At 43.6% G+C, this 16,595-nt stretch overlaps 1 protein-coding gene across 1 annotated transcript in view; it reads left to right on the top strand.

Moving 5' to 3' along the window:
• Positions 1-12,036, top strand: part of LOC143003711 (BMP/retinoic acid-inducible neural-specific protein 3-like) — a 43,587-nt gene extending 31,551 nt beyond the window's left edge. Inside the window, exons 4-7 of the mRNA XM_076154504.1 lie at positions 2,310-2,415; positions 2,846-3,082; positions 6,888-7,110; positions 10,907-12,036. Of these exons, the coding sequence (XP_076010619.1) occupies positions 2,310-2,415; positions 2,846-3,082; positions 6,888-7,110; positions 10,907-12,023 (1,683 nt within the window). The 3' untranslated portion in view covers positions 12,024-12,036. The remainder of the gene's footprint in view (positions 1-2,309; positions 2,416-2,845; positions 3,083-6,887; positions 7,111-10,906) is intronic.
• The last annotated feature ends 4,559 nt before the right edge of the window (positions 12,037-16,595 follow it).

Here is a 16,595-nt window from a genome sequence, read left to right as displayed (position 1 = left end):
CTCCGAGTCGGCAAGTGGGCGGCAAGGCACAGGGGTGGTGAGTGGGTGGATGTGGTTACTGATCAGCAGCAGAGTGCAGTATTGATGAGAAGGGATCAGCTGCGACCACGTGAACATGTGAAAAGTGCACAGTGCAAAGCTCAGCCCAGCATCAGGAGATGTGACTGTCATGGATTCACCACACAGTCCAAACTGTGAAGACATGAACTGTGTCCTACAGCCCCAAGAAAAGCGGTGGAGCAAATGTAGAGATTTTATTTTGGATGTAGAAGGAAGTATAAGTTATTATTTGCAAAGATAGAAAGTAGAAATTCTCCCAAAACATACTTAAGTGCTGTAATTGCAGTATGTTTACTTTGCTACCTTGCTATTCTGGCGAGACAATTTCCTCTTGATGCCAAACTGTCTCCTTCTTCCAACCTCAGTCGAAGTCACCAAACCTATTTGTAGTTTGGTACATTTGTTCTCCTGAGAGCAGAGGAAAACAAAATGTGTTGTTAACTGCAGCCATTTTATTATCATTCTCCCTCCGTGATGTCCTTAGGGTGCTTGTTTATTCTCTCATGCCAATTTTACACCTCTGGCACTGGCGCGCTGACTTCCTCTTGGGAGAAGCTTTTGTGGTTAAACCGTCTCCTGGCTGTCCTGTCCATCACCAACCTGTCACACTGTGCCATATCTACCCACATCACATCCTGATTTGTTGTTATGTTTCCAGCTCTACCATGAGTGCATGAAGATAGCTAAGAAGCAATTAAGATCATAGAATTTGCATTTTGTGCTTTTTTTTTTTTTTGCTATTGATTAATCTTCCAAACAGGCTCAGCAGGTTCAAACACGTCATTAAAATGAAGCAACCATCCGAAGTTATGGCTGCCACAAATCCTGATTATTCATTCATAAATACTGAGGAATTAAAACTGGTGAAAACACTCGACATCATATCCTATGTAACCATTAAGTCCCTGTGTGGTTTCCATGACAGCTTTGCAAATTATGACTCACCACAAAGTCTCAAGTGAGCTTAAAGACTTGGGTTGGGTTGTTAGTTTTAGAGTTTTTCCATTTTCCATTTAAACTCCGGCAAACATTGCTGAGTGGAATCCTCACCACTGGCTTTTGAGAGAAACTGAATATGCATCCGTCTGAGTCGTGGTGTGTTGTGATTTGCATGACCATGATTGATGCTTCTCTAGTGCAGCAGTGCTGTGTTTGAGTGCAGTGCGGTTCTGCCTGGGCTCCATGGAGTGGACGGTCATGATTCCCTGGCATCCCAGCCACAGCTGCATCTAATTGTTAATTTGGCTTAACCTCATTTATGTGTCCTGTGGTGAAGCTAAAGGCCTCCAGCCCGCAGCCCGCAGCGGCCTGGAGGCTTGAATGTAGAGATTCAGTGGCTTGTGTTAATGGTCAGATTTGTTAGTTTATGGCACCATTGTGTCTGTTTAATTCTAATTTAAGTCTGGCATGTTTGCAGACAGGCAACTCTTCCAAACAACTGCGAAACTTATCCCCTAGTTTGATTTCAGATCATTTGCTGCCGACCAGCAGTCCGATCGATAACAGAATGCAGTGAAAGTGTTGGACGCTCTTGTGTTTCCTCTTTCCTCTGAGCAGAATTAGGGCAATTGGAACTTCCTTAATGATGGTGGGACCAGATCGATTGCTGAGTCACATTAGGAATGAGCAGCGAGGGAAGATGAAAGGCAGGGAGTCGGAACGCAGCCGCACACGGAGGAAATCGAGATTCCTTTGGTTCAAAAGTGGTGAACGGACAGCGAGTTACATTCCGGTAGCATTTCACCCCGACTCGCACAGACGATTTAATTGCCGGTTCCTCTCTTCACGTCGTGCTGCGCAACCGAGCGATGGTCCTCCATGAATACTCACTGCAGTGTGTGTGTGTGTGTGTGTGTGTGTGTGTGTGTAATTGAATGGGGCCATGTGAATTTTAAGGTGTTATGGGTATCAGTGGGCTTTTTAATGTGTAAACACATCGTGGAGATGAATTTAAAAGACGACACAACTACTTCAAGTCTTCCTGCTTTACTCCAGAGCTCTTTATTGAAACTCAATCTCCGCCCCACGAGTTACCAATGTCCTCGTCCTCAGACATCCAAACACGGTGTAATATATTTTGTTTCTCTCAGCGGAGGAGGGAAGGTTATTCTCCATCTTATTCTACATGACATTTTCTCTCATCCTCTTTCACTTGTTTTTCTTCCCTCTCTCTAAATTTAATGACGCTGTGTGTTACTTTCCCAGCATGTATTATTATTATTATGACGCCTCTGCTCTCCTCCCTTTAGGTGACGGAAACCAGGACGGGCCCTCTCGGATGCAGTAACTATGACAACCTCGACTCTGTCAGCTCCGTTTTGGTTCAGAGCCCTGAAAACAAGATTCATTTGCAAGGTTGGCCATCCATAATTGAACTCTCCCAAAAATTTTGATGGAATTGTCACAGTGTCTGTTCTCTGGCGAGCCTTAAAAACTGCAGCACGGCAACGTCAAAACCAGTTTAGCTTCAATCAATCTCTCTGTTCCTGCACCGTGCGAGCCACTGAGTGCTGAATTGATTCCCATACAGTTATGATTCAGAGGCAAAGTAGCATAGCCGCAGCGTAAAAACTCAACTTTTCGTGCATCTTGCAGCGTGCGATGTCAAGTGCAGAGAGAAATTGAGAAAATGAGTTCTGCCCTTTTAATGATATACAGATTTAGCATACAGCAGCCATGGGAACATATCTGCCTTGCATGGAGAAATTGTTTTAATCCCCTCTTTACTTACCCACGCCACACTTCCCAAGGTATTGACCTGTGTGTGTGTGTGTCCTCCCTCCAGGGCTCCAGGCCATCCTGCCAGAGTACCTGAGAGCCCGGTTCGTGCAGGCAGCTCTCAGCTACATCGGCTGTAATGAGGAGGGCCAGTTCGTGTGCCGGGACAACGATTGCTGGTGCCAGTGCAGCCTGGACTACCCACAGTGTAATTGCCCCGAGGTGGATCTGAGAGCCATGGAAGCCAGCTTGCTGCAAATTAGAGACTCCTGGAACGCAGCCAACCAGGATTTTGAGGAGTCAGGTTAGTTTTTTTTTTTTTCTCTCTTTGCATTCATTCGGTGCGTTTGTGTGTGACTCTGCAATTGACAGAGAATTACACTCTATAGTTACGAGAGGCAAGCGGCGAAAACAAAGGATAATTACAGAACATCCAAGCCGTGTAATGGGAATTCAACTGTGCAAAGAAGCCATTCTCAAAGCCGTGTCGTGCCAGATGATTACGTGAAAACAATAATAACGAGTGAAAGGAGAGTTGAGTCGCCGTGAAACAGAGATACTGTGGATTCCATGTTTGCTTGCCTACTTGTTGGTTCCGTTAACCAGCCGTGACACATTCGATATCTAGACGAGACAAAAAAAACATCAGAACATCTCCTCTAAACAAAAGCTAAACAGCTTTAGCGAGAGTCTACGTGAGCACATGTGCATTGCATTGCTTTGTGTAGCTGTAATCGTCAGGGTCCAGAAGCGACCTTGAGAGTGTTGCTGACGGTAATCTGAGCGGGTCAAAGACCGATTCATTCAGACATGATGTAAGCAAATTAGATTGTAATCCAATCATACCACACTGTTTAAACCCCATTCAATCTATAGTTAAAGGGGCTATATTGTGCTTTGTCCTCATACTTTTAGTGCAATATGCAAAGTAGAGAGTATGTGAGGTAAAAGAAGCTATAGGTTCAGTACTTCAGAGACATGGTGGTGTCAACATGAACCTGAGCTAAGCAATCCAGACCTAAAAAAAAAAAGGCCTGTCTCAGCTCAGTGTGCACAGTAGGGCCCTGGCGTTAAAGCGGTTCAGAGCATTTCCTACTCATTTATGCATTGCAACAGCCTCAAAGTGTGTGTGTGTGTGTGTGTGTGTGTGTGTGTGTGTGTGTGTGTGTGTGTGTGTGTGTGTGTGTGTGTGTGTGTGTGTGTGTGTGTGTGTGTGTGTGTGTGTGTGTGTGTGTGAATAGAAGGACTTGATTTGTGCCCTGTGACGTCCTGTGGGGAGATAATTAAAGATCAGCTCTATCAGATAATCGTTAAACGTTGATCTCAGTTTACGGTGGAGCTAAGCAATGACGAAAGCTTTCAAGACAGAATGTTTGTATTAATTAATAAGCATTCTGATTGTAATCTGCATCACCCAAGCTCCCCCCTGTCTGTGCTTTCAGTCACTCATTCAGTCATTAGCTGCCCCACACTTGTATTTGATTAGCGCACAGCCGGCCATGAGTTACATAATGAGGAGCTCTGAGAACTGAAGGACTGCAGCAAGTAGCAATAATACATTAAAAGAGGAACTGGCATGGCGCACTGAAACACCCGGGGGGGGCATTTGTATATTTGATCTAACAGAGAAACAACCAACATGGCAGAAGAGGAAATCAATATGATTCTGATTCTGATTCTCCAGTCAACCCAGAGATGATAGTTTGTTCTTCTCATCTTCTTCCAGCTTTCATTCAGCCTCATAGGTGGAAACTTAATCAATGTGAGCAAACTTTAGATCCTGAATGTAGTCAGACAACCAACACGTCTACAAGAGCTCAGGGAGAGTGATCGACCGCTTTAAAGAGCCAAAACTTTAGTTTGACAAATGTGTTAAACACAGCAAAGTGAATTCATGCTGTGTGAGAGCTGCTCTTCAACTTCAATTATTCACCTCACCTGCAGCCACTTTAAGGTGCTTCATCAAGGAAACATCGGTCACACTCGGAAAAAGTTCTAAACCACCAAAGAATACTGAACGGCAGCAGAGTTTGATCGACAAAGTTTTTGTTTTAACTGATTTTGGCCAAAAGAATACCCAAATGTCTTATGAATAACATGAATAGTTTACATTGATGTAGATGAGGTCCCCTTGAGCTGCTAGTAGTAAAGAGGAAAGATGAGAGGAAATGTAAGCTGCTGAATAAGTATCAGAGTTCACAAACATATGGAGGTCCCAGAGGATTTTCATGTATAAACCAGGTCTGTAGCATGAAATGTATACTATCATGTCAAAACCAACACACTGATGTATTTTGTGGACAAATTACAAATGACTGCACTGCACAGAACTCATTTGGTACACAAATGCTTTGTGAGACTGCTGAGTATTTGGCCTGTATGTGTAATTCAGTCCAATCCGGCTAGAATCAGAATGTAGTTTGATTTTCACACATTAGCGCAGTAGTGCTAATAGAGTAACACTACGCTGAAGTATCCTGAGTCATTCATCAGGAGAGGATTTAAGGAGGTCACCGAACTCCACATAACCTTACACTGCATCCTAAATGTGCTGACACAAGCACCAAAGCTATCAGTAGGCTGCAGGGAGCCCTCACACACTCCACACACCTACACACTCCTGAACTCAGACCCAATCAGCCACAGTAAGTGGAAACACCTGTGTGGGCGCCACAGTCAGCTGAGAGACTGTGATGAACTAGACAAAGGTGCCAGCTGATCACTGATGAAGTGTAAACAGCGGTTGGTTTTGGTTTTCACCCACATACTCATACACACACACACACACACACACACACACACACACACACACACACACACACACACACACACACACACACACACACACACACACACACACACACACACACACACTGTCTTAAAAAGAAGTTGGTAATTGGGTATTCATTGCAGTTTAGCAGCCAAACTAATCCTCCCCTGCACAGTGTTTGTCAGGCAGCGGGTTCTATTTGTGAAATGCTCCTAAAGGGGCCTGGCTGCATCCTGCGGCTGACGAGCTGGTAATGGCCGACAGGGACGCGGTTTCCAGGGACGGGGCTCGTTTACGCGCTGCTGAAATAACACGCCAGTTTGGCAGGCGGCTGAACTTTCCACTTCCTCTGGGGAAACTTGGCAATGTGTGAAACAACAGCAGCTTTTCTAACTTATTACTACTCTCAGTCTTTGGTCTCTGTGTCATGATTTCACTCAATTGATATGAAATGAATAAATCGACAGTTTGGTTTGTTCCAAATGTGAGTGTTCTCTCTCTTTGTTGTTTTTAATCTCACATTTACCGCTGAAGATGCTGCACAGTGTGAACAAACATTTGGGACCTTATCTAACAGTTTCCTACTCGCTTATAGAGAACAAATTAAACAAAAACATCTCAAAATCAAAGAAATTCTGTTCTGGTAATCTTCTTTCCTGTCTTCTTTATTGTAGAACTTGGAGAAACTGATCTACTTTTGATTCTTTCACACATAAAATGCTGTTTGTTGTGTTCACGCCTCACAATTTCTCTTAGGTGGCAAATTAAAGCTTAATTCACCGCAACTGAATTAAAAGCGGCGTGAGACTGCAGAGGGTTAAATGAACACGGAACAAACCTCACACAATCAGCAGGGAATCTATTGACACCAAATTAGAGGCGTAATCAGATTCTGTGTCATCAAGAAAGCAAATTACAAAGAGCGTCGTCATTTTCTCATCAGCCACGCGGCTCTATCGATTCTCCACATCACCAATCCTAGTGCTGACGTTGCCTTGGAGACGTAACCTCTCTGCTGGGTGCGGCGCATTGAACAGCTGAAGATCTGAAAGCTTAGATGAAGCTGCGATGTAGCCATGCTCGCACACACACACACGCACGTACACACAGACCGAGACTGGGCTGTTGGTTATTCATTATACAAAAGTTTGCATTTAGCTCTGCCGCTTTGCATTAGCATATGCATCGCACAGTATCACCCCCAGTTTGCCCCGCGGCTCTTAAGCCCATGTGGCCTCTGCAGAGTGATTCCATCATTTGGTCTGACTACATTAGCTTAACCCAGCTGGACGGACAGTGGAGTGGGAGTTCATCTCTTTGCTCCTCTCTGCCTTTTCAGATGAGTTTCAGAACTTTGTGCGGCGGCTCCCCACGTTCTACGCCCTTAACACGTCGGCCATCCAGTACTTCTGGAAGACGGAGCCGGCTGTCCACCAGCGCTACAAGCAGCTGGAGCTCGGCACGCAGCAGCTCCTCGCCAAGGCCAGACGCATCGTCCACAAGCTGTTCACCCTCAGCAAGAGGTGTCGGACCCAACCCAAAGTCATCACGCTGAGGGAGAGGTGAGACGCCAACCAGTGTGTGAGAGAGAGTGTGTGTATGTTTCTCTGCAAATGTGCTACATCAGAGAGATAGAAATGATTTTAATAACATGGTTGGTTAATTCCAGGAATTTAGATTTTTATATTTACCATGATCCATTTCTAATGTCTTGAAATAAGAATCGAGGCGGTGCAGTTGTTTAGGTGGTTACAGAACGCACTGGAATGTAAATCAGTAGAATTGTGTTTTCGATTGCTGCTGATTAAAGAAAAGTGTGAAAGATAATGTTGTATTATCCCCTCAGACCTGGAATCATCTAATAATAAAGGCAATATAGCAGCTCTTTGATATTCATCTGAGGTCGCATTGAAATGAGCTCTGCTGTCACACTTGATGAGTTGGCAGCGTTCCCAGCCCGAGGACTCTAACAGCCACAGAGATCTAAGCTATCGTCCTGTGAAATTAAAGTCTGCACTGTTAAAGAAGGCATCAAGTCTGGAACTTTGTCCAGCTTGTGCACTAACTTATGATGAAATCACACGCAGCCAAAACCATAAACGCAGCAGGTCGCCGCCTCTGCTGCTGCCGCCGCTGCTGCCGCTGCTGCTGCTGCAGGGTGACGTCTCACTGTGCCAGGACGCAGACGGATTTTCATCATTACCCAGAGTCAGAAGGCTGAAACCTCCTTTTTTTTATATGAAATACTTTTTCAAAAGTGATGTCAGCAAAGCAAATGCAGCCGGCTTTAGTTTGGGGAGCTTTGTTAGGCGAGAAACCACATGCGGTGTGAAATCCTTTCGCTTTGTGATGGAGTTTTCCATCAGCTTTACTTTCTGTGGGATTAAAGGGGCATTCTGCTTTACTTATTTTCCCTCATTGTTATAGTGTAATATTGTGAGGAGTAAGCGATGCTGCTAAGGTGACGGTATAAAGGCACAGGCAGGAAGGAACTCGCTCGCTTATGCAGATTTGCAAAGTTTTTGGATCTGCATTGTCAGGGGAGACGAGCAAATAGTAAAAAAAAGACGAAGACAAAACAGCAAAAAAAAAAACATATGCCAGATTGTTCTACGTATTTTTCTGCTTATTTATTTTGAGTTAAACAAAACAAATGTTTAATATTTCCTTCATTGTAGCTAGCTACACCACTCGCTCATGAGGTAAAAGTAACTACAGAACTACTTTATGAAGTAGCTTGGTTGCAGCTTAACTACTTTAAATCATGAGTAGTTTCAAAGTAGCTTTCCAAACGTTTAATTTTCCCCACCTGCACGCTGAGTGAGACATAAAGACACTAAACGCCTGAACAGGAAGGAGCCTTAGGACGCTCTACTCATATGAACATGGTGACACACGTGTCCTCACCTTCCTTTTTAGCCACAATTTACATTTTCCAGCCTGGCATCATTAAATCTACACGTACACAGACTAATTGGATGTGAGCTGGCTTTGGCCTAACGATGACAAAATCAGTAACAACCCAAGAACAAGGAAGCACAACCATGGCAACCATCACTGGCTGGTTTCCTAAAATGATACAAGGGCAGATTAAGTGAAAGTATCTTATATATACACATTATATATATATATAAATATATATGGCCCATAGATTGTGGTCATGATTAAAAGATTTCCTCATTTCCCAAAACAATTCCAAGGCCTAGAAAACATATTTGAATTTTTTGGGATGTCCATGAAATGTTTCATCATTCCACACTGAAAGACAGCTTAGATCAAATCAGCCCACAGGGGAACATGGACCTGAAGCTGAGGCCTGATTAGATAAAACACATTTTCCTCGTCTAAACATCCTTAACATACACAGATTCCGGCTGTTCCGTGGCATTTTTCCATGTTGCCTTGTGTGTATTGACCCAGTTCATCACGGATTTGCTTCTAGAAAGAGAATATTCATGCGTCTCAGCCGTCATTATTCATGTCGTGAGGGATCATGGGGCTTTGTCAGATGAAGATGAAGTCAACAGAGACGTTTTCCATTCTTTGAAACTTTGCGCCACAAATCCATTTTTCTCTCCTTGTTCTAACTTTCTAATCCGGACTTTAGAGATAAAAGCGGTGTGTTTTTCTGTTTGTTTGAGCGGCGCTGCTTGGAGAACGTGAGCCGTGTCAGAGGAGGCGCGATGGAGCCGCATAGAACCGTCTGCGTGCCTTTTGTTTGTGGTTGGTCGAGTAAATAAATGCGGCTTTTAAAGCAGAAATGCGGCGTCTGTCTGCTGCCGCGGAAAAAAGTTTTGCTTACAAGTAAAAATTGAATCCGTGCCCGTGGAAGAAAGCAGGGATCTGCGTGAATCGAGCCCGACAGGCGGTCGACAGATTGTGGAGCGAACACCCACCTTCTCCTTGGCCTCCGCCACTCGCCCGTGACAGTTTACACATCCTGCTGCCTCTCGGAAAGACGGCGCTTTCCCATCATCCTCTCTGCTGGCTGTGCAGGGGGCTCACAGGCTGACTCCTTACTCCAGCACAGGAGACTTTGGTTGTAAACTAGTTGACTGATAAGTTCTGAGCCTGGCAAGAATTGTATATTCTTTTGTCAACCTTGTTTCTTTGCCGATCACGTAGGAGCATTTTCATACATACATGTTTTTCTGACGTTGGCAAAAACCGCAATACCTGAAGGAAACGCAGGGAGAACAACCGCTGCATTGGGACGTGGTTTAGTCCTGCCCAGACCCTAGAATGTACATTGACTTTAGAACTACTAACTGGGTCGCTCATGGTGTCACAGCCTCCGTCTTCTTTAAGCTTATGAAGTGGAATGGGACTCACTTGCTGTGAATGGGGACGTGAACCCGGGCACTCAGGCGGTGACAGACAGCTCAGGCAAAATGTTCCGAGTGACTCTATAGATGGATGGAGGAAGAGTGGGCTTTAATAATGCAGCGCGGAGCCTGTGTGTCCGTATTCATATTGGTTTGGCCTCTACAAAACTCAACCAATTGACTTTTTCCTGTTTTCATTATTGTGCTTGATGTTACATTCAGTATTAAACAGGAAATTGCTTGTGACATTCCAAGTGTTTTGTGCGGCGTGCAACCAAGCAAGCGTCTGAATATGTTTTCGGAGGCAGATTGCTTATACATGCACCAGTGTTTCTCCCAAATTTCATTTAGCAGCCACACAGCAGCAGAACAACAGAGCTGTCAGCACTGCCAGGGAGCAAAGTTGGACCCAATAAAACAACAGATGTGCAGGAACAAAAAAAAGGGAAAGGAAGAAAGACAGAAAGAAAGAAATGCTGATTTACAACATTATATTCTTGTCATGTGCACTGTCTGGGCCAATTCACAAACAGTCTGGGGAAGTTTACGATTGTTTTGAATTTGCATTTGAAGACAGATAAATGATTGCGTAATTGTTACTAATTCGGTCTCTGTCTGGAAGCCTGATGGCTCCATAGCAGCTGTGTTGTGTGGTAGTTTGGGATGCTGCCTCTGTGTTGTTCCAGAAGAGCTTTTCCATATCAGGAACACCATCTATGGTTTTAACCACTTTGACCTCGACCACAGTTTAAATTTGTTACATTACATTTTCCTCTTTGTTGCCTGTGATCATATCAATCTCAGTGGACCGTACCTGTACTTAGCCCAAACTGACAACACTGTGCCGCTCTGCAACACTGATCTGCAATAGTTACTGGTACTAGCTACTAGTTCGTCTGTGGCAAACTGAGGCAAACTATGAAGGTGATTGCAGGTGATCTATAACATGACCTGAGCTATTTAGATTACATGTCTTATAGTTAATGACCTTTGTGTTCTGTCCTTACTTACTTAACTTCTGTCTTTGCTTCAGGCCCTTCAGCTACTGGTTGAACTACATCCTCTCCATAATGTACTGCAGCGAGAATAACCGGCTCGGCTCCTACCAGGAAGAGACCAGGAGCTGCTCCTGCCCGTACGAACACCCCCCCTGCCAGGGTCTGATCCCGTGCGCGGTGGGCGAGTCCGCTTCCTGTGCCTCCTGCTCCTACGAGAATCGCTCACGCTGCGCCACCTGCAACCACGGCTACATGCTGAGTCAGGGCGTGTGCCGCAACGAGGTCCCCGACTCCACAGACCACTACATCGGCTTTGAGACGGACCTGCAGGACGTGGAGCTTCGCTACCTGCTGCAGAAGCGCGACAACCGCATCAGCATTCACGGCATCTTTGTCAGCAACGATGTCAGGCTGAATAACTGGTTTGACCCGTCCTGGAGGAAGAGGATGCTGCTGACGCTGAAGAGCAACAAATACAAGTCAAACCACGTCCACATGCTCCTGGGGATATCGCTACAGATCTGCCTTACCAAGAACAGCACTCTGGACCCCATGTTGTCAGTCTACATTAACCCGTTTGGGGGAAGTCACTCTGAGAGCTGGATCATGCCCATTGACCAGCACAGCTACCCAGACTGGGAGAGGACTAAATTAGACCTTCCTTTGGACTGCTACAACTGGACATTGACTTTGGGCAACAAGTGGAAAACCTTTTTTGAGACTGTCCACTTCTACCTACGAAGCAGGATCAAGGGGCCCGCGGTAAACGGGAACGGAACAGTGTATTACGAACCGTTGGAGTTCCTGCAACCGGGGCAGAACCTAGGCTACATGAAGATCAACAGCATCCAGGTGTACGGTTACAGTATGCACTTTGACCCAGAGGCGATCCAGGACTTGATCTTACAGCTGGACTACCCATACACTCAGGGATCGCAGGACTCGGCCCTTCTGCAGCTGCTGGAGATCCGGGACCGGGTCAACAGGCTGTCCCCTCCCGGACCCCAGCCTCTGGACCTGTTCTCCTGCCTCCTGCGGCACCGGCTCAAACTGTCCACCACCGACGTTGCCAGAATCCAGGCAGCGCTGCAGACTTTCAGTGCCAAACAGCCCAACTCGATGGAATACGAAACAACCAAATTATGTAGCTAATAAGTGGGCGAGCGTCCAGCCGCACAGATGGCGGCGCAGTTATCACACAGGCCTGATGATGGTTAAGAGCAGTTCTGGAGCCGTGTAAGGGACATTTGGGGGACATTTTCATCGTCATTATGGATCTCAGGAGTGCATTTGGGATCCTCATGTCATCTTTCCTATGAATTTATACAACGTCAGAGAATTGAGGTGGATCCCGCCAAAATGTACTCATAGCTTTGGTTCCTGCAGAAGACGGCTAATTGTGACGGATATGATTATAAATGTAACGCTGTCGTCACGGATACAGTCTGTTGCCAGTGTGCTGACATTTGTAGATTGCACAAATTTGAAATCACTTACATACATAAACAAAGCTTTTGCTGATGCTGTATTATTACCCGAGCAGTGTAATCACCACACATATGAACATCTCCACACCGGCATGTTTTTCCGTTTGTGTTTTGCTGATCACAGTTATTTCCTTGGTGCAAATTGAGCATAAATATGGTTTTAGTGCCGCTGGCCCTTCGTCCCTAACCGAGGACCCTGATTGGCCAGTCATTGTTTTTCAGCTTCCATTACTACGGTAGTATCCTCATTTTTTTTAAAGAATTCTACTACACATTTTTGTAAAAAAATAAAACGGACAAATAGATGCAGTATTACTCCAGATTACATCACCATCCCAATATATGTTACATGTGCTTTTATTTTTATAATAATGTTGTTTGTGAAACTAAAGTTACAGAAACACTGTCTATAAAATGTATAAAACAATTTGTTAATACACTAAATAAATACATTTTTATGTGTGGTCTATATATGGTTTACTTTCATGTGTATTCATCACTCTAGGTTTGATTGTGTATCGTATTATTTCGCTTAAACTAGGTGTCGTGACCGTGCTCCCACATTATAAACCCATTTTGTTAAGTTATAGAGAAATGATTAATGAAAGGGCTTATATTAATGAAGAACATGAACCATATGCTTCGCTTCACCTTTCTTTGAATCGTTTTCAGATGCAAGTTCAACTTTATTCATTAGCTACGGTGCGCTGCAGAGTCGTGCTTATGAAACCTGAACAATGAAGAACCATTAAGTGCAAACGCTGAAAGTGGAGAAACTCATTTTGTCGTGCGTTGACACCAGAGCAAGAGCTCCTCTGCTGGTGTTTGTGCTTTCAAGGTAACTGAAAAAGACCGTTTGCACTTAAGAAACGTTTAAGTGCATTTCTTTCAGTACCGCGTTAAAGGCAAAGACGTTAACATGGAGGGAATTCAGAGAACTCATTTGTGGAATAATCAGACATGAATCCACCAGGTGAGGATGCTGCTAATAATGTTGAGGTTATGTAAATCAGATTTCTGTCTAATTATGGTGTTTATGTGAGTATTTGAATATCCTTTCCTCCAGTCAGGAGGTTACAAGCAGGTTACACCCGCGGGGCCCATTGGCTGATAGACCCATTAACACATTTACCTAGTGCTGATAGCCAATCATGTGCAGTTCACAACATAGCTGCGTTGCCTTTCCTGGAGACACAAAGCAGAGAGAGTATGTGTGTGTTTCCTCTCAGCTTGTGTGTCTGCTGTGTGAATTACACAACGATCGACAGCAGGTAGAAGGATGGAAAAGTGTTTGATTAGAAATGACTGAAAAACAACTAAATAAATAAAAATACATGACTGGACGTGTTTAAATATTGAACATTTAAAAATAAATAAAAAAGGCGATAAGCCGACCAAAAACAGGATGAACAAATTCTTGCAAAAACTTAAGCTTGTGTGGATAATAAGATGAAATAAGGAAAAATCTTCGATTCTATCCACGTTTTATTTTCATGTGATCACTTCTGATCTAATCTGTCACAGTCACTCTGAGAACAACAGGTTGTTTACAGCGTTTGGCAGGAACGTCCAGACTCGGGAGCCATTTGTCAGACTGTCGCAGTGGCAAATGAAAGTCAGAAAGCAAACGTGAGAAATGACTTCAGGCTGCAGAGTTTTAGGATTTGTTCATCTCTGATCCTTCAAGGGTTAATTTATGTTTCATCACACTCTGCATCATCGCCGCATGATGGGAAATATTTGGAGATAAGTGTGTGAGGGTGTGTGTGTGAGTGTGTGTGTGTGTGTGTGTCTGTCTGTCTGTGTGTGTCTGAAGCAAGCGGGCACGTTGCCAGCTCCCTTAATAGGTAACAGCAGAAGATCAGAGCAGAGAAAGAGAATGTCAGGCCTGCTCGCTTTGTATTTGCCCAAAGCAGCCTGAGATTTGGAGAGTAATACTTTTTATTTCACGCCCTGGAGTGAGACGTAAACCTCTGCAAATTACAACCGACCACACGGCAGCGGAGGAATCACCTGAGATAACAGGCCGTGATGCATCGTCTGTGTCGGCGTCTCCAGCAGCCATCCATCACTGTAACACCGGCACACATCTGAGGCCTGCAGGCTCTCCTCCTTTTATTGCTCCGCTCGCATGTTTGCTTTATTTCAACTGAACATCGCTTTCATTGATGTTTCCACATATACACAATTTGGTAAAAATGGAGTCGTATATTTTACTCTAATGTTGCTTTTTTGCGATCCAAACAATGAGTGAAAGTGGGGCGGGTGAGAGAAAATGTTTTGGAGTCACTCAAAATATATCCCCAATATTTCAGGCTAATAGAAACGTTCTTTTGCCAATTTGCCATTTTGGAGAGCTTTTCACACACTCTTAGCTCCAGGCAGAATCTTTTGCTAAAAGAGAAAAAAAGCAAACCTTTGGCTCTCTTCACTTTGGAACCAAGACATACAATTTAAAACCATCACATTTGACGCAACGATCAAGCAGCATCCAAGTTCTCAGAGGGCTGCCAGAGGTTGAAGCAGCAACCAGAACAGAAAAACATGTTTACTCTATTTTTAACTTGCTATCTTGCACTGCGTTTTGCTTAGCTGCAAAATCCAAACCTCCAGAGAAACAGCAATGTGTTTGGAATGATGCTACAGTCATGGATGTAGGCGTCACAGACTGTGGCTTATAAGGTGATACATTTCAGTTTGTCATTTAGGTGGAATAAAAACAGAAAATCCATTAAATCCATGAAATCCATGAAATCCAACACAAATATCAAACAGGCTTGACTTCTCCTACAGCATAAGCACAGATGTCACATATTTTTGGTATCCACACAAAATCAAAAAGCAAGAAAGCAAACTAAGAGTTTATGGCTTTAAGGTTTAGATTCAGTACACTAATGTTTATTGAGCACAACAATACTCATCCTCTATTCACAGCAAAGAAGCTGCCCAGAATGTTGATTAGAAGAAGATGAAGTTTGTTATCAACATAAAGTAAATGCTGCACATAATTATGGATTTAACGGTCTGGAGAGTAAAGCCTGTGCATTTGTAAATTTCTATCACTTGCTTCATAAAAACGTGCATCATCTGACAAATGACCTTGGTTTTGCAGCTAAATACTTGAGATATTAAAGGCGAAACATAAATCTAAATGTTGCACTGATGGTGCTGAAGCTCTGCTGTGCTAATTAAGGAGGTAATTCTAACGTTGCTATAACAGCAGTGGAACGGAAAGCATCACTTTACTTTGGTTAAATTAAATCTTACAAGCGTCTGTCTCCCCTTTTGTTTGTGTTTTTCTATCTGAGCTGAATCAACACACTAATATTGCAATTACAACGTACCAGCTGGGAATTCCCCATTTCCAACATTTAATGGAAGGCAGCACAAACCCCATCATGCACTGAGGCGACGGGCTGTTTGCTTTTGTCATTATTTTGCTGCCCGGTGATTTGGTTTTGAATCATCTGTGCATTTAAACAATCTAAAGCAATATGTGTTGTGAATTGTTCTGCTGAATTTGGAGCTGCAGTCAGCCAACATGTCATTACACTCACACATCCAAAGTGTGATTTTTAAAAACAGCTCCAACTGAGTGAAGTGGGAGAGATAAATAGTTAAATTATGCAAAAGCTGGCAGTGTGTGCGTCGGATCTCATCCCTCTGTGTTAGTTCGGTAAACACCACTTCAGACAGAAAATATGTATCATGGTTTAACACGTTAGAAAACACGCATTAACACATTATTAAAAGTAAAACACAAAAGTCAAGGTGCAAAACAAATGCAGATAATACATTTAAAATTCAGCCACAGCTAATTAAGACAATGCTTTTATATTGTTCCCATATTCGTACCACATATACCATAATGTTTTTGAGTTTGCGTTTTATATTCTAAAATCGGTTTTGTTTCTTAAAAGAAATATCATGAGGCAGTTTTTTTTCAGAAAACAGTGAAAGAAGATTACATTTTCTTACAAATATAAATATGTGGAAAATTAAAATCTATGAGGATAATTTCCTGAAAACTCACATCCAAAACTTCAAGGAAAAAAATCCAGGAGATTGTCTCATTAAAGAAAACTGCTACTGAAGACTTGTAACTCCCTCCCAAAAACAAAAATTTCCCCAATCTCAAGGTTTTCCCAAGTCACCTTCAATAAACAGGGTTCAAGAGAAATGATCTTCTCCCATAGCAACACATTAGAGGTCTTGTGCTTGTGAGCATTGAACATAT

Source organism: Genypterus blacodes, unplaced genomic scaffold (genome assembly GCF_046128005.1).
Source record: "Genypterus blacodes isolate CSIRO-AG114 ecotype Tasmania unplaced genomic scaffold, CSIRO-AGI_Gbla_v1 ptg000062l_1, whole genome shotgun sequence".
NCBI lineage: Eukaryota > Metazoa > Chordata > Actinopteri > Ophidiiformes > Ophidiidae > Genypterus > Genypterus blacodes.
The sequence above is the reverse complement of the archived record's forward strand: the minus strand, read 5'-3'. Positions and strand labels throughout refer to the sequence as shown.